At 41.1% G+C, this 24,067-nt stretch overlaps 1 protein-coding gene across 2 annotated transcripts; it reads left to right on the plus strand.

Annotated features, from left to right (window-relative positions):
* The first annotated feature begins 42 nt into the window (after positions 1–42).
* On the plus strand, positions 43–23,989 carry Ufsp2 (UFM1 specific peptidase 2). 2 transcript variants are annotated; one of them, XM_075986701.1, is made up of 12 exons: positions 43–191; positions 3,214–3,292; positions 4,581–4,758; positions 4,840–4,906; positions 6,390–6,547; positions 6,919–7,111; positions 8,235–8,381; positions 16,831–16,995; positions 17,208–17,332; positions 19,400–19,476; positions 20,546–20,670; positions 23,816–23,989. In XM_075986701.1, the coding sequence occupies exons 1-12, from the start codon at positions 63–65 to the stop codon at positions 23,900–23,902; spliced, it is 1,530 nt and encodes a 509-aa protein (XP_075842816.1). In that variant the 5' UTR covers positions 43–62; the 3' UTR covers positions 23,903–23,989. The 2 variants fall into 2 exon arrangements, with proteins under 2 accessions (XP_075842816.1, XP_075842817.1); XM_075986702.1 differs by having other exon boundaries at positions 6,393–6,547.
* Positions 23,990–24,067: the final 78 nt, after the last annotated feature.

Raw genomic sequence — 24,067 nt, forward strand, 5'->3', positions numbered from 1 at the left:
CGGTTTCCCGGCCCTCTAGCCACCGGCGAACTGTTGCAGTGTGGTACGCTCCGTGACGGCTGATGCGAAGCATTCTGGGAGTTGTAGTCCGCCTGCCGGGGCCCGGCCTTCTGAGGGCTTTGACGCCACTTCCGGGCCGACCTTGGCTTGCACGAAATCGTCATTCCTGTCAACTCCAGGTGGTGAACCTGGTAAGTGATTCTGATTGTCAGTGACCTGTGCTTCCTTCTAGGACTTCAGCAACCCTTAGGAGAATGGCTCCAGTCCCCCGGGAGGAGCCGGCCCCGAGGGGCCAACGGTGGCAGTGCAAAATTTCCTCCCTTGGGTGTCGCAGCTGCCTAGCACCCGGACTCCCCTATCTTCTGGGTCAGTCATTGCATCGTGACAGTGAGACAGTTTTTGGCGTATTCGGGAGCGATGAAGAAAGAACTCTTGATTTTGGAAAGATAGGCGTAACTTCCTTCGAAGCGTCTACTCCCTTCGCTTACGTGCCACCGCACTCTCCTTGCTTCAGCTCTGGTCTCCTAGCTCGGCCAGCTCCTGTCATCTGTACCGTAGATGCTTATCTTCTTCAGATATACTTGGCACCTTGAGCCTTTTCTCTTTTCTTTGGAACCCATCTCATAATTCTATTTAACTGCTTCCTCTTAAATAGATCGTTCAGGACTCAGCAGTTGTCGAGCTGACTCGTCATTTCCACCTCCCGCTCTCTCCACACTCTTCCGTCAGAATACACATCTTGGCAGATAACCCAACTCATCCATCTTGTGCCCACCAAACACTTGACTAATGTGTCCCATCTCAAGCCAATAGTCAAATCTTTTGGATTCTACTTCTGAGCGTCTATAATATCACCTTCTTACCCTTACCATCTGGAACTTTGCCGTCATCCACTTGGGTCCTATTCTTAGTGGTCTTTTGCTTTGCTTTGATTTTAAGACAGTGTCTCACAAAACCCAGGCTGCCCTTGAACTGGCTATACAGCCGAGAATGACTTTGACATCCCGATCTTCCTGCCTTCACCTTCCACGTGTTGGGATTACAGCCATATAGCACATCAGTCTTCATACATGTTGTTTTAAGCAGGCCTTCAGCAGGTGGTCACTCTGCCTGGAATGGGCACTTTGGCACACACACACAACATGCACACACATACTACACCTCTTTCCTTTGGAAATTTTAAGGCTTCTTTCAATAGCTACTTGCCCTTCAGATTTCAGCATAAACATTACATCCCCAGAGAGGATGGTGATTCAGAAGCCTAAAGAGACTCTGGGGCTTTCACACATGGTTTCTTAAGGAATCTTTCTAACAACCCTGGAAAGCTGTATCTTTTTTTATCCCCCTGCATTTACAGAAGAGAACAGACATAGGTGCTTTAGTCAAAGTCATATAGGAAGTGCTGAGTTAAAATTTACTCTTCCTTGTCTTTTACAACTTCAGTTTAAGTTTTTTTATTCAAATAGTAGTAGTGTCTTTATCAAACATCTTACCGGGTCAGGCAGCAGTAGCACACTCATTTAATCCCAGTACCCGGGAGGCAGAGGCAGGTGAATCTCTCTGAGTTCCAGGTCAGCCTGGACTACATAGTGAGTTCCAGGACAGTCAGAGAGTCTCAGGGAAACCCTGTCTTTAAAACACACAGAGAGAGAGACAAAAAACTTCTTACTGGTCTCTCACACAATATTTTTCAATCCTTTGGTTTGGTGTCTTATGATAAACAACAGTAGGATAAACGGACATTGTTATGTATTGAACTTTTTGTTTGCTTAGAATGAACTCAATGAAGTGGAATTGGACATATGGTATGCTCTTTTAATAGGTTACAGTGGTTAAATTAATGCTATCACTTTTACAAAAAAAGTAACAAGAAATTTGCAAAATAAAAAACAGTAATGGTACATACTTCCTAGTGTTCTGAGGATCAAAGATAACATGCACCCAGTGACCGGTCACTTAGGGCAGCAGGTGTGAGTGCTTGCTCATTTATTTCAGTACTGGGTGAACACAGAAGCTGTGTTAGTACCTTTGTGACTGCTGTAATAAGACACCATGCACATGACCAAGAGGTTAGTTGTGCTGTCGGTTCCAGAGATTGAATCTGTGATGGTGCTGGCAGAGGCATGGCGAAGCCTGTGGAGCAACAAATGAGAGCTCCCATCTGGATCCATACACAAGAGGCAGAGAGCATCCTGGGAATGGTGGGAGGCTCTTGAAGCCCCAAAGCCATCCTCCATGACAGACCACCTCCAGCAACATCACACCTCTTAATCTTCCCAATCAGTCCCACCCACCGGGGACCAGGTCTTCAGACATGAGCCTATGGGAGTCATTCCCGTTCAGAGCGTCACAGGTTCTTATTGTGGGACGTAGTTCTTCAGCCCATTCAGGGCCTGTTCAAGAATCCTCAAGGTCGTCCCCACCGCCACAGGGCACACACACACTTAAACATTCATGGTACAGGTCTTTTGTTTATCCTTTGCTGCCCAAACTCAGCATGTGGATCCAAGTTGAGAACTGCTGGTCTCTTCCGCTTTGCAAATGCTTTTTTCTCTCTGTCAGTGGCAACCATTGTCCGAGGCCATGTAAAGTCCGTCTAAAATGCTTTCTCTAGCTATGTGCTATTCAGGTTGCTGGCAGTTAGGTTAGCTTCGTTATGCTCTAATCTCGGTGTAAGATCATGAGTGGACCTTTTAAGACGGTGAGTTCTACCAATGTCTACTCTTGCCACCAGTGGTTACCCTGATCTCATTGGCTTAGTCACAATCTCATGTTAGACTCAGTGTTCTTGTAACATTCTTAAACTAGTTTTATACCACTGATGTTTGCATATCATTGATAAATGCATCAAGACTATGATTAAAAGCTTTAATGCATTGTAATCACGATGAATGGAAGTAGGGAGGCTTTTACATATTCTTGTGCCTGGGCCAGCTGTATGCCAATTGATTCGGATGTCTGGGCATGCCTCCTGGATGTCCATACTCCTGGGTGTCAGAATTTTAAGCTCCCTGGGGGATTACAGTATGAAATTCGGGTTTGAAAAACACTTTTTAGAATTTGCAGGGGTTGTTGTATATTTCTGCCTAAGGAATTAACCCGTGAAATTAGTGCAGAATTTTAGTGCCGTACCCTAAACTGAAGTAGATTCTAGTTTATGTGAAGATGAGTTTGTTTCGCTTTACATGGGAATTATGGTTACATTTGTTCTAGGTGATCCCCCAAACCATGGATATACTCTTCAGAATAAGAGGAGGCTTTGATCTGGCTTTTCAGCTAGCCACCCCTAAAGGTACGTCTTCCCAAGTGTAAGGTCCACCTGCACTACGGGACGGTTTGTGAGCCGGGAAAGGGGCCTGGAGATTCAAACACACAGAGACAGAGACAAGGGTCATTCTTGAATTCCCCCTTTATTGTGGTCCAGCTTTATTGCAGCTTATATAGGGATCCTTAACTGATAGCCACGCCCCAGTCAAACCCACCAGAAAACCACTCCCCTGCCATCAGGAACTCCTGAGGGTCTCGTGCTCAGAGCAGCTGCAAGCATTGGAAAACAAGTTGTTTACAGAAAATTCAGGATCTGGGGTCCACAGCTTCCAACACCAAAGCTTCTTTATTATCAAATTTATAGTGATCCATATTGAGGATAACATAAGAAAAATAAACTACACTCAAATTAAATGGAATTCAAATTTAGATTCTCTATTCTAATTCCCTGACCAGCCCACAGGGCACCTCTGAACCTTTAGGGTTGTCTTGAAGAAAATTTCAATCTCTCTCTCTCTCTCTCTCTCTCTCTCTCTCTCTCACACACACACACACACACACACACACACACACACACACACACACACACACAAAGAGGTGAACTATCCCGAATGAACACAGTGTACACAGAACCTGGAGCTGCACACTGCAGAGTTGTAATGTGCGTTACCCATGCCCTAGTACCCAAGTCTCTTAAATGCTGTAGTGTATTGCAATGTTAGAAGAAATTCGGAGGAGAAGCAACTCAGCGGGATTTTTATAAAGCAAATTCCAGGATGTCTTCTAGCTTCTGGCTGAGGCTAATGCTGAACACTGAGACAGACAGTGCCCAGGGAGGAGTATGGGAAATCACGGCCCAGACGCCATGCTTTTGAGATGCCGCTGGGACATCGTGTTCAGGTTTCCAGCGAGCACTTAGTTGACTCTGAAGCTCAGCAGAGAGTGGTCAGAACGGGGTGGAGAACGTGAGATTGGAAGGACACGGCTAACTCTCTGACAGTAAGTGAAATTATCCCTGACAATGCGTCGGTGATCTTCGAGGACCGACATTCAGAAGATAAGGGACGAAAAGTGAAGGGGGCACAAAGAGTGACTGCAAACAGGGGCAGAGCTTCCCTTTGAGGGTGTGAAAATTTTTATAATGATCGCTAGAATTGATTGTAAATTGTTATCGACACTCTAAAAGTCATCAGATGAAATTTATGGTCTCAGAATCCTGAAGGCAGAGAGGCCAGAATTCTGATAGTGATTGAAAAGTAGGGGCGGTGTTTGAGAGTCACGTCCACTGTGTTCTACTTTTGCCTTTCATGTAGAAACGTTTGTCAAGAGCGCACTAAGACAGGTGTTGAACGACCTGACGACCAAGCTCTCTTCAGACGCCCTTGTATTCAGAATCCGCAACAGCTCCGTGTATCTGTGGCCCAACAGCGACACTAACACGGCGGAGCTGACCGACAGCGCGACCTGTAAGAACATAGTGCACCTCATTCCGTGAGTGTTTAAAGCGTCTCTGGAAATATTTTCATAGCATCATTTCCTACTTGTAAATGTATTCGTGTATTGAAATTTTAGATATGAGCAGGAAGAGGATACAAAACGAAAATTCCTAAAAAAGAAAGACAAAAAGTCATCAGACACGGTAAGCACATCTGTCTTCTCTACTGATAAAAAAAATTTTTTTAAATTTGGAGCTAAGTGTGATACAGGTGATAATTTAATCCTGCCCTCCTAGAATATTGAGGCCTAGGAATATTGAGTGTCTGTTTTACATGTCTAAACATGTTTTCTTGTTGCAATGTGTAATTTTGAAAGTGTTACTTTATTTTGATCCTGCAAAACCAAAGCTGATTTGGGTAGGTTTACACATTGCTTAAAAGTAAATGAGAAGCTTAATACAGCGATAGATCATGCAGTGCCGGACAGTGTCGAAGGATTTCATTTTTGCATGTTGTCTGTCTGGTCTTCTGATTTTTAAACCAGCATTAGGGAGCCCACCACATGCACAGCTTCCAGGTGATCTTAGATTCTGTCAGGTTGACAGTCAGCATTACCATAGACATATATGGGCTGTACTTAGAACTAGAGATGGCCTCACTAACTAGTTCCTTCCTTGAGTAGATGGAAGGTGGGTGTTTTAGTTTGCTTTCTGTTTCTTTGATAAACCCCACGACCAAAAGCAACTTGGGCATGTGGGTGGGGTTATATGGTTGACAGGTCTCCATGACAGACTTTCCCTGAGGGAGGGCAGGGCAGGAACAGAAACAGGAATCAGAGGCAGGGAGGAAAGCCGCTTACTCTCCTGGCTCATGCTCAGCCAGTGTTCTGATACCTCCCAGAACCACCCAGTTTCCGTTATAGCTAATATCTCATGGAAGGCAGTGTGTTTGGTATCCTTTTGAAATTTTCTTTTTGGTGTTCCCTACTTCGATGAATATATTAGTCCATATGTATCATGTACTTTTCCTGTTCCAGTTTGGGAATCACCCATTCTCCATGGAGTACGCACAGTTACATGCGCACACATACATTCATATGTATCTGTATAAGTTGGGTTTCTGCTTCTAGTTCTGCCTCAGCCTCACAACTTCTCCAGCTAATCCCAGTGAGAAGCCCGGCTCCTAGCATCCTCTAATTCTGATAATTTTTTTCAATACACAGAAAGGAATTTCAGGATTGTCTTACATATAGTTCTTTGGTGTTGGCACTTTTTGTTTGATTGGCTTGTTGCTGTCTTGAGACAGGGTCTCACCATGTAACTCTGGCTGACTTGGAACCTTGATAAGTAGACCAGCCTGGCTTCAGACTCGCAGAAATCCACCTGTTGAGCAATTTTATTTGAAGGTTTTCTGTTTTGCTTTTTTACAAAAGTGAGAAAGTGTGCAAAAGTGGAAAGAATAGTATTAGCCCAGTATGCCCTACACATGGCTCTGATATTTATAAACTCGTGGACAGTCTGACTCTATGCACTCTACATTCATCCAAATTATTTTGAAGCAGAAAGGGATTTCCTGAAGTTACTATGTGTAATGTAGTTTTATATGTCATTGTTTAAAACTCTATTTACCCTTTCTATGCAGAGTTTAATGTTCCACAAGTTGACTCTGAACTGTCTGTTTGTATAGCAGCAAATCGTAAACATAGATCTCATGCTGGAAATATCGACCTCTCTGGGAGCCGTGACCCCCATCATTGAAAGGGAAAATGAAGAACACCACTACATTAATATGAATTTGCCAATCGACGTGGTTGTGTCTGTTGCTCCAGAAGAAACATGGGGAAAGTAGGTATTTTATAGTAATCACGGCCACATATAAGTGAGGACCCTTCTATAAAATAATCAGAACTCAGTTCTTTTAAAGAGATGATGTTAGTCATATCCAGGGTGATGGGGCTGTTTTTACTGTGATATACTCCTTGCTTTCAGCCTAAGAGTCATTGAATAATTAAATATTTGTTTAGAAGTAGAATGGCATGCTGAAATTTAGAAGGCTTCCCTTTTTATCCAGTCACAGAAAATACAGCTACTTTGCATAATTTAGACTTTGCTTGACCAACCTTGTCCAGTGAAGTTTGTGCTCTGTTCGGGGCACGTTAGCCGTACATCTTCATTTTAGCCACCATATCTTTTGTTAATTCAAATATCTTCCACAGAGCTCGCAAACGTCTAGTGGATGCCATTCATAGTCAACTAGTTGATGTGGAGAAATGCATTTTGAGATATATGAAAGGAACATCTATTGTAGTCCCGGAGCCACTGCACTTCCTGTTGCCAGGGGAAAAGAATCTCGTAACAGTTTTATATCCCTCAGGAATCCCTGATGGTCAGCTGCAGGCCTATAGGAAGGTAAAAGTGGATCCGTTATTATGAGAAGAAAGTCTCTTGTTCAGTTTTTGGTTAAGTATAATTTGTAGTAAATATAAATTATTTTATGGTTTAATTTAAAAGTGCAGAAATGGGCTGTTGTAGAATAGAAATGTCATGGAATTTTTTGTGATATGATTAGTGATAAAAGCTTGCCAGTTTAGCATAGCATGGAACATTTTCATTTCAGTGCTCACTGAGGGTCATATAATTATGAAATTTCATCATTTTCCATAGTGAAAATAGAAGCGGGAAGATGCTATGTGCCGAGAGTAGCTGACATATGTTAAGAAATTCCTTTCCCTCTCTTCCCTCCAGATCTGTAAGAGTACAGTGCAGAAGGAATGGGGGAATCCATGTTAATTCTGACTATGATACGTGGTAATGTTGCAACCACAGATAAGGTTATTTAAGTTTCATTAGAGAAGTTTCATAGAAAACTTGTCCAGCATATAAAGAAGTGAGATTTATCAACAAAAGGACTGATTTTTAGCATATGTCTTTTGGACCTGTGGCCTTGCCTGACACTCACCAAATTATGTCCTAAATGAGGTTTTAAGTAGTGTAATGCTAGCCCTCTATAGTGCTCCAAAAGTTGGAGATAAATTGGTTTTCAGAGACAATGCAAGCTGACCTGTTGAAACCACTGGGTACACCGGAGATTGGCCAGACTTTGACAATAAGTATTGTATGTTTTATGAGGTTGAGAAAATCGTGCATTATAAACATTGGTAAATGTTTCTCCTCATGCCTTCTGGTTGCCATCTAACTTCTACTCTGTAGTTAATAACTGCACTTCTTCTATGTCTAAACTATTATAAACATGATTCCCCAAAGTACTTTGACGCATCATTATGAATTATAGTTTCAGATGTACAAACTCTCCCAAACCCAGCAGGTTGTTTGCGTGTCTCCGTCTCCCCGGCTGGTTTCCACTAGGGAGTGTAAACTGGCCTGTCTGTTCACCAGCTGACCTTAATGAATTAAGTCATGTTTTTGAAAACTTATAGCTAACATATTTCCTGTTTTATAATTATTGAGCTTGAGTGTTTTAACTGAAAATCTAAAATTCTTTTCTCTGTTTATTGATTCTGGTTTTATTTAGGAGTTACATGACCTCTTCAATCTGCCTCATGACAGACCTTATTTCAAAAGGGCTAATGCGTATCACTTTCCAGATGAAGCATATAAAGATGGCTGCATTAGGAACCCACATGCTTATCTGACTCCACCTAACATAGAGGGTAGCATGGTGAGTTCAACTAGTTTTTATGAGAGTTGATCCATTATTGTCATTCATTGTTTTGGGTTGGCTCTTAAGAGACGTTTTTAAGAATTGATTCCGATTGTGTGTCATTCCCTAAAAAATAATTCATCACTTGTCTCTTTTAAACCTGTGTTTAAAATCTCATTTAAGGAGTCAGGTGTGGTGCTACACACCTTTAATCCCAGCGCATGGGAGGCAGAGGCAGGTGGATCTCTGAGTTCAAGACCAGCCAGGTCTACTGAGTGAGTTCCAGGACAGCCAGGGCTACACAGAGAAACCCTGTCTTGAAAAAACAAAAACAAAAGTCAGAAAACCTCCTTTAAAATAGCTGTAATTAGTGAGGGGGGGGGGCTTAGTATTAAGAGTGTTTGCTGTTCTCCCATAGGACATGAGTTCATTTCCAGCACCCACGTCAAGCAACTCACAGCTGCTGTTGCTGCAGCCCTAGGAGACCTCGTGCTGTCTTCTAGCACACACACACATATGCACATGCACACACACACACACACATATGCACATGCACACACACACATATGCACACGCACATGCACACACACACATATGCACATGCACACACACATATGCACATGCACACACACATATGCACACGCACATGCACACACACATATGCACACGCACATGCACACACACACATATGCACATGCACACACACATATGCACATGCACATGCACACACACATATGCACACGCACATGCACACACACACATATGCACATGCACACACACATATGCACACGCACATGCACACACACATATGCACACGCACATGCACACACACATATGCACACGCACATGCACAGACACACACATATGCACACGCACATGCACACACACATATGCACATGCACACACACATATGCACATGCACACACACATATGCACACGCACATGCACACACACACATATGCACATGCACACACACACATGCACACGCACATGCACACACACACATATGCACATGCACATGCACACACACATATGCACACGCACATGCACACACACACATATGCACACACACATGCACACACACATATGCACACGCACATGCACACACACATATGCACACGCACATGCACACGCACATGCACACACACATATGCACACGCACATGCACACACACATATGCACACGCACATGCACACACACATATGCACACGCACATGCACACACACACATATGCACACGCACATGCACACACACATATGCACACGCACATGCACACACACATATGCACACGCACATGCACACGCACATGCACACACACATATGCACACGCGCACACACACATGCACACGCACATGCACACACACATATGCACACGCACATGGACACACACACACATGCACATGCACACACACATATGCACACGCACATGCACACACATATGCACACGCACATGCACACACACATATGCACACGCACATGCACACACACATATGCACACGCACATGCACACACACACATATGCACATGCACACACACATATGCACACGCACATGCACACACACACATATGCACACGCACATGCACACACACACAAATCTTGTTTTAAAAAACTAGCGGTAATTAGCTTAGAGTGTCAGTACACATGCCTTTAATCTCAGCAAGTTCCAGATGAGGCAGGGAGACCCTGCCTTCAAAAGATAGCAATAACGAATGATCTAAAAGATCATAGAACTCCTCCATAGTTTATATTGCATCTTATGTTTATTTTACATTCTTATTAGTTCTTTACAAAAGGCCCAAGATCATAAAGCACTAAATGCATGCTGATTGATTTTGACAATAAAACAGGTGCCTTATCCATGTTACAAAATGCAAAAAGCATTTCTTTACTTTAGTATTATTCTCTAATATGGGACCTGTGTATGTCACACTCACACACATATATATGTATCTACACATTGAAACACATTTCACAGCATAGCAAAGAAACGAATAACTAGGAATCCTACTTAGTTACGACGAACCAGACCATTCCTGACTCATTTGCTTTGTCTCCGCACGACCTCCTCAACATAGTCCCACAGGTGCCTTACACAGTCAGTCTCCACATCTGTGCATTCAGCCAGTCTGAGATCAGAGACACCTAAAAAAAAGAAATAGGCTGCCCTGAATGTATATATTTTCGCCTTGCTGTTATTTCCTGAAAAATATGGTAGCCATTTATATAGTCTTTTCATTGTTTTTTTTTTTATCTAAGATAGGTAATCTAGAGATTATTTAAAATAAGTGGGAGGATATTCATGTATATTCATAAAAACTACTGTGCTAGTTTTCATAAAGAGCCTAAGTCTCCAGGGTTTTGTATCTGCACTAGGTCCTGGGATAGTTTTCTAAGCATACTAAAGGACCATTGTGCAGGGACATATTCAGCCTTCTCCCTTCCAGTGTTAGTTTCTAAGAGCTTCATATGTATGTATACATATAAAAGATACATCGCTTTAGCAGTATTTGTTTCATTTTGAGCTTTATAAAAATCTTATGTAGTCTTCTACCCTTTGTGTTTTTCACTCAACGTTCTATATCTAAAATTCATCTTATTTTGTCTTACTCTGGTTTAGTTATCTTGATCCTGTATAATAAACATTTTTATAATATTTCCAGGATTTTTGTGATTTCAGGAAGTCTTCTGCGAACATTCCCATTCATGTGTCCTGTTCATATATGTGTGAAACAGCTGTAAACACTTCGTAGGTTTTTTTTTTCACTTTTGTTTCTTTATTTCCCAAACCATTTCAGGGAAAGTTATAAACTTCATGTTATTTACCCCTAAACACTTCATCTGATCTTCCGGTGATAATGGATGTATTCATTACATAAATCCATGTTCATTGTCATGTCTTATTCACTGTTGGATTTGGTTTGATAATACTTTGTTAAGATTTTTTTCATTGTGGAGCAGTGGTGGCGCACTTCTTTAATCCCAGCACTCAGGAGGCAGGGACAGGCAGTTCTCTGTGAGTTCCAGGACAGCGAGGACTGTTACACAGAGAAACTGTGTCTCAAAACCCATGTGTGTGTGTGTGTGTGTGTGTGTGTGTGTGTGTGTGTGTGTATTCTGTATTTGTAATTGATATTCCCTTAGAATTTTCTTTTCTCTTAATTAAAAATGTATCAGGGATTTACAGTTTTTATATCAGTATATAAAAATGTTTCTGGGATATATTAAATGAGTTGGGTAATGCTCCATCTTTTAAATTTCTGACATTTGTAAATGATTGGCATGTTATTTTCTTGATCATTTGATATGACAGCCTTGAACAACAACCTGGACTTTAGCATTTTCATTGTGAGTTATTCTTTTTTTTAAGAGATTTTATTTTAATTGTGTGTGTATGTGCACACTTATAAAGGTGCTGTGGAAGCCAGAGGTGCTGGATCCCTCTTGAATTGGATTAGCAATTGGAATAAACAATTTTATTTACTTTTAAGTACTTTTATATTCATATGTGACGGTACTTCAGTCTTTCTTTTCTATGACTTCGCCCACTGTGGGAAGAACTTCTGAAGCAGAGGATCATTTGCTGTGAAGGCTGTGGCAGCTGATCCACAGTGGGCCGCTGCAGACTGTAGAGATGTGTCTGTCACGCTTCCGGAAGCAGGAAGTCCACAGTTAGCTTCCCTTGGTTGAACTCTAAATACCCCAGGGCCATCCTCGTCCACGGGTTCCTGAGGGATACCCGTTCTTCATTTCCTCAGCCTCAGATAGTTGCTAGTGTTCCTTGGCTGTGGTCACACCACTCACGGCTGACCCTCTTGTTCCTCTGTGATGCGTTAGTGCTTGCCCGGATAGACAGAAGAACCCTCCACCTCTGCATCTTAAGTCCTTAGCATACACTTAAAGTGGGGCCGCTGTTGTTTGGGAGATTAGGACAGAGACATCTTTGGGAGCAGCCATTTTTCTTCCTACCAAATGATCTGATTATACATTTTCAGTTTGTACTTTGTCAATTATTGCCTAATTGTCTTGTGAGTGCCCTGTCTTTCCCCCACAACTCCAAATTTTTAAAACTGAAATGCTTTTCCAGAAAAAAGTTCATTTTTAGCATTATGCTATAAGGAAGAATCTTGTGGCAGCAGTCCCCCATTTTAGTCATGAGTAATACACATTGGCTGTAATCAATGGCAGGATTGCAGACCTGCAGAAGCATTGTTCCCGCGGCCCACTGTGCAGAGCCTGCTTTTGTTTGCTTGTGTGTCCGTTTAGTTCTTCCTTCCTCCAGGCATCATGTACTCAGGGCAGCATGTTTAGCAGCTGTGTGCCCTGCCCTCTGTGGGATGACGGCCTAGAAATGAATACGGTTCAACATAGGCATTGGAGTCCACAGGCTGGTGTGCATAGGCAGACACTGATAATAAATCAGCCACATATGAAATAGCTATGATTACTTGGAAAATTTAATATACATGCATGCATACACACATGAAGTCAGGAGGAGTTGATAGCCACGACAGAGGGCAGGTGGGGAGAAAGTAGGCATGCTGGCCATGGAAGGCTTCCAGCATTTTAACAGAGACCTAAGTGGGAAAGTATTCATGCTGTAAAACTAATTGGGAAAAGGATATTTCCAGCCAGGAAAATTGGCTTCATAACCAGGTAACCACTGGCATATTCAAAACTAAATTACATTAAGAAAGGGAAGTATAGGAGCTAACATTGTTACACCATAGCACATATCTTTGTAGCACGTTTCTAAGTAGGTCCATTGGAGAGGACTCTGGACTGTAAGAAAAAGTCAAAAGAATATAATATTATTTTATTATTGATTTTTATTGAGCTCTACATTTTTCTCTCCTCCCCTCCCTGCCCCTTCAACCTTCTCTCAAGGTCCCCATGCTCCCAATTTGTTCAGGAGATCTTGTCTTTTTCTACTTCCCCTGTAGATTAGATCTATGTAAGTCCCTCTTAGAGTCCTCATTGTTGTCTAGGTCCTCTGGGATTGTGGTTTGTAGGCTGGTTTTCTTTGCTTTATGTTTAAAAACCTCTTATGTGTGAGTACATATGAGAATTGTCTCTCTGGGTCTGGGTTACCTCACCCAATATAATGTTTTCTAGCTCCATCTATTTGCCTGCAAATTTCAAGATGTCATTATTTTTCTCTGCTGTGTAGTTCTCCATTGTGTAAATGTAACACATTTTCCTTATCCATTCTTTGGTCAAGGGGCATTTAGGTTGTTTCCAGGTTATGGCTATGACAAACAATGCTGCTATGAACATAGTTGAGAACATGTCCTTGTGGCACAATTGAGCATCCTTTGGATATATACCCAAAAGTGGTATTGCTGGGTCTTGAGGAAGGTTGTTTCCTAATTTTCTGAGAAATCAACACAGTGCCATCCAAAGGGGCTGTACCAGTTTACACTCCCACCGGCAATGCAGAAGTGCTCCCTTTACCCCACAGCCTCTCCAGCATAAGTTGTCATCAGTGTTTTTGATCTTGGCCATTCTTACAGGTGTAAGATAGAATCTCAGAGTTGTTTTAATTTGCATTTCTCTGATGACTAAGAATGTTGAACATTTCCTTAAGTGTCTTTCAGCCATTTTAGATTCCTCTGATGAGAGTTCTCTGTTTAGGTCTTTACTCCATTTTTTTATTGGATTATTTGTTCTATTGATGACCAATTTCTTGAGTTCTTTGTATGATGGAGGAAGGTCATTGGTTAAAAAATAAAGAAACTGCTTGGCCCTGATAGGTAGAAAATTAGATAGGTGGAGTAAACAGAACAGAATGCTGGGAGGAAGAGGAAGTGAGCTCAGACTCGATAGCTCCTCTTAGGGTCAGACGCGATGAAGCAAGCCGCCAGGTCAGACATGCTGAATCTTTCCCGGTAAGCGCACCCTGGGGTGCTACACACATTATTAGAAATGGGCTAGTCCAGGTGCGAGAGTTAGCCGAGAAGAGGCTAGATATAATGGGCCAATCAGTGTTTAAAAGAATACAGTTTGTGTGTTGTTACTTCAGGGCATAAGCTAGCCAAGCGGCCAGGAGATGGGGCGGCAGGAACACATCCCGCAGCTCTTACAACATTTGTATATTTTGGAGATCAGACCTCTATCTGATGTGGGGTTGGTGAAGATCTTTTCACATTCTGTAGGCTGTCATTTTGTCTTGTTGACCAAGTGCTTTGCTTTACAGAAGCTTTTCAGTTTCAGGAGGTCCCATTTACTAATTGTTTCTCTCAGTGTCTGTGCTGCTAGGGTTATATTTAGGAACTGGTCTCCTGTGCCTATACATTCAAGTGTACTTCCCACTTTCTCTTCTATGAGGATCAGTGTGACTGGCTTTATGTTGAGGTCTTTGATCCATTTGGACTTGAGATTTGTGCATGGTGATAGATAGGGGTCTATTTTCATTCTTCTACATGTTGATAGCCAGTTATGCCAGCACCATTTGTTAAATAAGCTTTCTTTTTTCCATTTGATATTTTTTGCTTGTTTGTCAAAAATCAGGTGTTCAAAGGTATGTGGATTAATATCCGGGTCTTCAATTTGGTTCCATTGGTCCCTCTGTCTGTTTTTTTGCCAGTTACCAGGCTGTTTTCATTACTGTAGCTCTGTAGTAGAGTTTGAAGTCATGGATTGTGATGCCTCCAGAAGTTCCTTTATTGTACAGGATTGTTTTGGCTATCCTGGGTTTTATGCTTTTCCATATGAAGTTGAGTACCGTTCTTTTGAGGTCTGTGAAGAATTTTGCTGGGACTTTGATGGGCATTGCATTGAATCTGTAGGTTGCTTTTGGTAAGATTGCCATTTTTACTATGTTAAGTCTACCTACCTAAGAGCATGGGAGATCTTTCCACTTTCTTCAAAGATTTAGATTTCTTGTCATACAAGTCTTCCACTTGTTTGGTTAGAGTTACTCTGAGATATTTTATGCTATTTGTGGCTATTGTGAAGGGTGATGTTTCTCTGATTTCTTTATCAGCCCATTTATCATCTGTGTACAGGAGGGCTACTGATTTTTTTTTAGTTAATCTTGTATTCTGCTACACTGCTGAAAGTAGTAGAAGTTCCTTGGTAGAATTTTTGGGGTCGCTTATGTAAACTATCATATCGTCAGCATATAGTGAGAGTTGACTTCTTCTTTTCTGATTTGTATCCCCTTGATCTCCTTTTGTTGTCTTACTGCTCTACTAGGACCTCAAAAACTATATTGAAAAGATACGGAGAGAGTGGACAACCTTATCTTGTTCCTGATTTCAGTGGAATTGCTGTGAGTTTCTCTCCACTTAGTTTGATGTTGGCTGTTGGCTTGCCGTATGTTGCCTTTATTATGTTTAGGTATGTTCCTTGTATTCCTGCTCTCTCCAAGACCTTTATCATGAAGAGGTGTTATATTTTGTTGAAAGCTTTTTCAGCATCTAATGAGATAATCATGTGATTTTTATTTTTCAGTTTGTTTATATGGTGGATTACATTGACAGATTTTTGTATATTGAACCATCTCTGCATCTCTGGAATGAAGGCAACTTGATCACGATGGATGATGGTTCTAATGTGTTCTTGGATTTGATTTGCCAGTATTTTATTTAGTATTTTTGCATCAATGTTCATGAATAAGATTGGTCTGTAATTCTCTTTCTTAGTAATGTCTTTATATGGTTTGGGCATCAGGGTAATTGTAGCCTCATAAAAAGAGTTTGGCAATGTTCTTTCTGTTTCTATTGTGTGGAACAATTTGAGGAGTATTTGTCTTTGAAAGTCTTGTAGAATTCTGAGCTGAAGCCATCGGGTCCTGGGCTGGTTTTGGTTGGGAGACTTGTTTCTATTTCTTCAGCAGTTATAGGTCTGTTTAATTTGCTTATCTGGTCTTGATTTCATTTTGGTAACTGATATTTGTCCAGACGTTGTCCATTTCCTTTACGTTTTCCAATTCTGCGCAGTACAGGTTTTTGAAATATGACCTGATGATTCTCTGTATTTCCTCCGTGTCTGTTGTTATGTCCCCCTTTTCATTTCTGATTTTATTAATTTGGATATTCTCTCTCTGCCTTTTGGTTAGTTTGAATAAAGGTTTGTCTATTTTGTTGATTTTTTTTCGAAGAACCAACTAAAAGAATATAACAATAAGCCATTGTTCTGTGAAGACATTTTATAAGGGTCTAGAGCAGCGTTCTCAGCCTTCCTGAACTGACCCTCTTTAATACAATTCCTCATATTGTAGTGCCTCTCAACCATAAAATTATTTTCGTTTCTGCTTCTTAACTGTAATTTTGCTACTGCTATGAATTGTAGTGTAAATGTGTTTTCTGATGGTCTTAGAGGAACTTTGTGAAAGAGATTGCAACCCAGAAGTTGAGAACCATTGTCTAAAGTAAAAGTCTAGCTCTACAACAGTAAATATTACTCTGGCATTTCTACAGAATATGTACTCTGTCTTTAATATTTTACTACATTTCTTCTTTATAGATTTCTGTGGTCCAGGGCATCTACGCTTATCATCATTATATGCAGGATCGGATAGATGACAATGGCTGGGGTTGTGCTTATCGATCCCTACAGACAATCTGCTCATGGTTCAGACACCAGGGATATACAGAGAAGTCCATTCCAACACACAGAGAAATTCAGCAGGTACAGAACTTGCCATTTTAAATTAAAACCAATTTGTTTTCCATTAGCTTTTAATATGACATTATAATTATTACTACTCCATGACATAGATTTATTTTTATTTTGAAAAAAAGTATTATCTTACTGGTAATCAATTAAAATACTCTTAATATAATTTTAATAGATACCTTGCATATGCATTTTTTAATCTTTTGTGTTTTTAATACATAAAGGCTCTTGTTAATGCTGGTGACAAGCCAGCAACATTTGTGGGCTCTCGGCAATGGATTGGATCTATTGAAGTACAGCTGGTACTAAACCAACTGATTGGTGTGACTTCAAAGATACTGTTTGTTAGGTAAGGATACTTCATAAGCCAGGTATGTCATTTCTAAAGTGACAGCTTATCATTTTTGTTAAAATAATAGACAAATGACATTTTCTCCTTATTTATTTCCAATTATTGCTCTTCCTCATTATTTCATTGCCTTATAAATCTCACTTTTTAGAACAAGCTGAGATATATACATGTATTTTCTAGACCTAATTTTAGTCTATACAAGGAAAACATAAATATCTTTGGGTAAAGTTCCTGATATAAAATGTAGTTTTCTTAAGTTTAAATCTTCAAAAAGTCTTATAAGGAGAAAACCACTGTTGATCACTGACTATTGTGGTTTTCTTTTGTTCTTTTTCTTGTTAAACATGTTAATAAACCAACAAATACACAAATAATATATTCAACTTACATTTTTTATAATTCTAATAAATAAGAGAAAATATAAATTAGCACATATCAGCTTCTCTGACCATAAATTGCATTTTTATTAAACATCTATGAAGTTTTTAATTTCATCTCATCTCCATAAATGTTATACTCTGATTTCTCACATATGGTATAAAATATTTACTAAATAAACAGATATAACATTATTGCAGTCAGCACTCTAAATCCCCCGAGAGACAAGAGTTTCTTGGCTCAGGGAGGGAGTGCTCCTGAGTTTGAGACTCCACAGGCTATGACAGATATCCCCCAGAGGCCGAGAGACAGAGGCCTGAGAGACCACACTGTACAGCCTTGAGCAGGGACACCATGGTTGTCAACTAGAGTAAACACATGGCCCAATGTACTAGGTGGTTTGGGGGCCATTTCTATCACCCCAGAAGAGGATTCTGATTGTGCCTAGTATAATAACCAGCTAGTCTAGGCAAAGCAGTTGCTGGGGATCCCACCCCACCCAACTCCTAGGCACAACATAAAAAAATGGGGAATGACTTTTCTTCTACTTTGTTAAATAATAAGTTAAATAGTTAAAGACTTTTTCCATGGGCTTACATTTTAAACTGTCTTGTATTGATAACTACAGTAACAGTATTTATCGCCCAAGTACTTAAAGTTTCACAGTTGGAACTGTGAAAATCAGTAAGAAATAATGGCAGATAAAGTAGTAAAGAACTATTTTTAAAAAATTAAAGTGTGGGGCTGATGAGGTGAAAGACACTTGCCACCAAGCCTAGCTACCTGAGTTTAACTCGTGGGACTCCATATGTGTGCCATAGCGCAGGTGAACACATGCACACTCAAAGTAAACACTTTAAGAAATTACAGAAGGGTTCGAAACACTAAAATATTTGTGTGTTCCCTGCCCGGCCGAGAGTTACCAGGTTTACGCCGCCTGGTTCACTCGCAGAAGTAATGGGTCTACTGATGACTGAGTTCACCATTTCTTCCTCTTTCTTTACTTTCTAAGGATATGAAATTTGCTTTGGCCTTTTCATCTGATCTTTCAGTATGCAGTACAGTACTTTGATGACGGTGGGCTCTAGCAACAAGTTAGCTTCCGGTTCCCTTCTCGTTAAGGGAAACAAGTGGGTGTGTTGCTAAACTCTGCTGTTTGATGTTAGAGATACTAAATAAATCTTTACTCACTTGGAGTGCTGAGGAGTATATGTACTCTTCCTTCTTCTGTCTTTCTCTTCTCAAAAATGAGAGGGACCTAGTCTGTCCAAACACTCCATGATACGGTGCACTTGCAAACTCTTTGAAGTTCTCACAGAAGAATATATTAGCCAGAGAATCCCCTCTGTCTTACACATAGGCTGGTGTCACTGGTCCTAGTTTAAAGACAGAAAGGATATATAGACTGTGAAGAATGACAAGCTGGCCAACTCCAATCTCATGGTGAAAATCCAAAGCCTTTATGCAGCTCCAGAAGCAGAAAGATGGAGTCTTTCTGTTTCTTCCCTAGTTAGTATCCTGAAAATTTTAGAGTTTACAGTCTCTAAGTTGCATCTGAATCAGCTCCCTGCCACTTAATTTTTTTTCAGATTCACAAACAAAAGTATTGAAAGCATTGCCTTCCTTACTAATTACTTGACTGAATGCTGAAAATAGTTATCTGATAGACAATTTCTTTTTATTTAGTCAAGGATCAGAAATGGCCTCTCAAGGGCGAGAACTGGCCAACCATTTCCAGAATGTGGGCACTCCAGTAATGATTGGTAAGTTGTTTTGGATGTGCTGGGTTCTTTTGGCTGAGTGGAGAATAAGTAAATCTTATTTGTATAATGTTTTAGTGTTACATGAATACTAGTCATTTTAAATTGGGTCTGGAGCGATGGCTTACGGGTTGAAAGCACTGGTGGCTTTTCCAGTGCTTTTAACTGAGTTCAGTTCCCATGCAGTGGCTCACAATCACCAGTGGTTCCAGTTCCAGGGACCCCATGTCTCTTCAGTGCTTCCCATGGTGCGCAGACATAGATGCAAACAAAACACCTGCATACATAAAACAAATGTATAAACATTTTAGAGTCAACTTAGACACACTACTCTTAGCATTTTAATTTCCAAAGCGTAGAGAAGGTGCAGAAAAGATTTAGTAACCAAGAATAAGTGCTAAAAAGAAAATGATAACTGTCTGAACATTTAAAGAGCCAAGAGTAGTATTGTTAAAAAAGGTGAAGCCACTTGGCCAAGCATCCTGAGTCATGACTCTGTCACTAGCTTGGCTGATTCTGTGTCACAACAGACTGCTTACCTTCACTGGGTTTCCTTGTAAAATAAGATTTGACTAAATGAGCTAACGAGACATGACTCTCTGAAACAGAAGATGAACGTGTAAGGTAGGTGGATGTCAGAAGAGTAGCACAAGAGCCTAATGGGTGGATGGGCTGGAGATGCTCAGCAGACGCAAGAGCATCTGCCAGGAGAGGCACCTCAGTGATCATTACTTCACTGGCAGGAGCTGGCCCCTTGGTGGCCCTTTCTCAGTTGATCTTAGGGAATTTTATGAATATAGCAGTAGAATATAAACCTTGTATGATTATAGATATGATCAAAGTATTTCTTACATATTTCCAAATGTAACACAGTAGCTATTAAATATGTAATATTATCCTTTCAAGTATATTTGCCGTCATGGTATTTTACAATATTGGGAAGACTGTTCAAATGTTGTATTACTTAAGTTAATTAATAGGCAAAACAATTAGTTTTATATTTGAACTGAATAAGCAGTTGAAATTAATGTATGCTCTATTATATATATTTTTTTCTTTTTTTTTTCCCTAGGAGGAGGAGTTTTGGCTCACACTATACTAGGAGTCGCATGGAATGAAACTACAGGGCAGATAAAGTTTCTGATTCTAGACCCACATTATACAGGTGCTGAAGATCTGCAGGTTATCTTGGAAAAGGTAAATGCCTGTATCACGTAAATATAAGACCCTGGCCATTAGCAAAGAGAAGCCTAGGGCAGCTGCTCTCACAGCAGTGTTTGTAAGTCTGTTGTGTAACTGTATTCTGTGTAGGAAAGACAACAGGAGTCACAAAAGGCACAACGTTCATAAAAGCTTTGCTGTTTACTAAACTTCCTAATAGAGCATGACCTATTTCCCTTGCAGATTTGTAGCACGTACAGTTGTACTGTCTCACCAGTGTCTCAAAACAAGAGCAGAATAAACTTAAAATCAGGACTGGGGAGAAGGCATAGCGGTTAGGGGCGCTTGCCCTTCTTGCAGAGGAGCGAGTTCAGTTTCCAGCACCCACTTTATGTAGCTCACCACCACGTGTAACTCCAGCTGCAGGGTATCAACACCCTGAGTACAGATACACACATAGCCGTAATAATTTTACAATCAGTGAATCGATAGCTAAGAAAATGCCGGTCATTATGGAGATGTGATTACTTCTCACTATATACTTATAGATCAGTCTGTAAAGATTGGAAGTTGAGGCAGATGTAGAAGTATTTGTTGACATAATATTGACTACATGGGGCATAAATCTAAATTGATTTACAGGCAGCTAATTCTCATATGAAAGGCTGGGGAGATGATTCCACAGATAAAAAAAACAAAAAACAAAAACGCTTCCTGCCCTGACAACATGAGTTTGTTCCCTAGATCCCACATGGTAGACAAGAACCAACTCCTGCAAATTGCTCTCTGACCTCCACAAACACAAAATAAATAAGTTTGTTTGTTTTTAGATAAAAGCAACATTGTCCTATTCAGTAGCAAAATATTGATTCTTCTGGCATTTATGATACCCAGTCAGTGTCAGCCGTAGTCCTAAGCATGTCTAAGGATCCCTCAGTCTCCTGGAGAAGGACAGAGGGCTGTCCAGAAGGATTCTCAGACAAGAAGTATGCAGAACTAGGTTTAGAAGGTTGTGGAAGGACTCCTTAGATGGAGGGAAGGGAAGCATAGACTCTTCCCCCAAACTGAATGAGCTTCCTGTGCTTTAGCCCAGTAAGGAGGGGCGGTGGTGGGACAGACAGAAAAGGGTTTAGATTTTATCTTAAGAGCAGGTAGAAACCTTCATTGTTTTCATCAGGGGCATGTTATGGTGATAAATGTGCTTCTTTCTGGCTGATTAATGGGCTTTGCCTCTGATGGAATGATTTATCCTGAAGCCATTAGATAAGGGGAGTCGTCATCCCTGATTACTTTCTGTGAGAACTGTGCCAGTTACATTTTTGTAGAATGACTTAACAGCAGAAAGCCCTTTAACCCTCTGATGCACACAACACACAGAAGCCAGGGCACAGCACCAGTGAACTCTGCCTTCCTGGACTCCAGCAGACGATGGAGCAGTAAAGTTCATCGTCCTGGCCGAGTTCGGTTTCTGTTGAGGATAAAAACAAAAGCACCTTGGGAGGAAAGAGTTTGTCTGGCTTACACTTCCTGATCACAAGCTGTCATCGAGGGCTCCAGGCAGCAGAGGCAGAAACTAAAACAGACCGAGGAGGACCTGTCTGCTGCCTTGCTTTCCATGGCTTGCTCACCTTGCTATCTTACACTCCTCGGGACCACTTACCTAATGCCTGGCACTACCCACAGGGGGCTAGGCCCTCCTCTTCCAACTAGCAATCAAGAAATGCCCACTTGTGCCCACAGGCCGACTGACAGGCAGTTCCTCTGCGCATGGTCCCTCTTCCCAGGTGTGTCAAGTTGACTCCAAGATTAGCCATCCCACCTCCTCCGAGCTCCCCTGTATGCCTTCCCAGGCTGGGTGTCTGGAAGTACGTAGGCATGTCTTTTTGGTTACCAGGTCTGTCTGTGTGAGAATACTCAAATGCCCAAAGCAGAGAGTGTACAGTGTTTTAATTTTCTACTTTGACCTTGCTTAAATTTTTACAATTAACAAAGAAAACAGCCTGATCAGTGAGTTCCCCCTCTCCATACTGAAAAAGAGCTAATACACTCTAGTCTAGGGGCTCCAGGTCCATGACCAGCACCAGCAGCCTGGGAGCTCGGGGAGTGACTTGGCTCTCAGCGTCTCAGCGTAAGCATTCCGCATTGACCTCGATGTGATACAGGCAGTCACCAGCTTCCTTTAATAAAATCAGTCTGGCCATGTGGCACACACCTGAAATCCCAGCGTGGGGGTAGGAGGTGTACTGCTGGCCCAAGGTCAGGCTAAACTGAGTAAGTTCCAAGCCACCTTGGGCTACAGTTTAAGACTCTTGTCTCAAAGAGAACGTAGAAAATGAGTGACCCTAGAAGAAATATGATAAAACTTTCATATTTATAATAAACCACTAAAAATACTCTTTGCTAGAGAAAAGGACTTGAAGACTAGAAAGCAAACGGCCTGTGAAGATGAAAAACAGAACTCATGGGACTGGCTTGGGTCTCTCCCATTTCGTTGTATGTGTCACTGGATGGCACCTATGTAGTCTTGTATGGACTACTACCTAAGTTTGCCAGTAAAGCCGGCGCAGCTACCGATTGCCTTTATCTTAGAACTAATGGAGTATAATGTCTGGACTAACAATTGCTATAAGGAAGTGATTTTTTTTGATGACTTCTAAAGTATTATAGATTTTTTTTGCTTTGTTCTTTTTAAAAATCTGTGTAGAAAGGATGTCTGGTTTACTTTGTATTGCTGTGATAAGCACTATAAACAAAGCAGCTTGTAGAAGGGTTTACTTCATCCTACAGTGCAGAAGTCTGGACAAGAACTGAAGACTGCAGAGGAACACCACTTACTGGCTTGCTCAGCTTGATTTTTTATGTGAGCCAGGACCCCCTGCCCAGGTCTGGCACTGCCCACAGAGTACTGGGCCCTCCCATGTCAATCATCAGTAAAGACAATTTCCCACAGGCAAATCTGAGAGAGGCATTTTTCCAATTGAAGTTCCTTTTCCCAGGTGATGGTAGCTTATATCAAGTTGACAAAAGTTACTTTGCTCCACTTAGAAAGTCCTTGAATTAGGCCTGTGTCTGAGTCACATGCTGGGGTCCTGCTGACAGAACTTCATAGTAGAGTTTCCCGCAGATTCCATTGTGGACTCTTGGGCTATAAAAAGTTTTCTTTCCTTTCGTCCAAATCTAGGGCTGGTGTGGATGGAAGAGCCCAGACTTTTGGAACAAGGATGCATACTATAACTTATGCCTTCCTCAACGACCAAATGCTGTTTAAATGCTATTTAAATTATCTTGGAGTCAAGATTATAGATATAAAAGAGCTGTTCTATGTTAATAAAAGCAAGCATAATTTTAAATTAAATCTTGGCTGTGATTTAATTTAAACTAATTTTTTTTTCAAAATAGTAAAGAATTCACAGACATTTCTATTCCTTTAATA

Source organism: Microtus pennsylvanicus, chromosome 9, assembly GCF_037038515.1.
Source record: "Microtus pennsylvanicus isolate mMicPen1 chromosome 9, mMicPen1.hap1, whole genome shotgun sequence".
Classification (NCBI taxonomy): Eukaryota; Metazoa; Chordata; class Mammalia; order Rodentia; family Cricetidae; genus Microtus; species Microtus pennsylvanicus.

Excerpts from the sequence above, each read along its gene's own strand:
- Ufsp2 (XM_075986701.1), top strand. The coding sequence starts at position 63 with ATGCGAAGCATTCTGGGAGTTGTAGTCCGCCTGCCGGGGCCCGGCCTT. Across the intron at positions 3,293-4,580 it reads TCAGCTAGCCACCCCTAAAG|AAACGTTTGTCAAGAGCGCA; the intron begins GTACGTCTTCCC and ends CCTTTCATGTAG. Across the intron at positions 4,907-6,389 it reads ACAAAAAGTCATCAGACACG|CAGCAAATCGTAAACATAGA; the intron begins GTAAGCACATCT and ends CTGTTTGTATAG.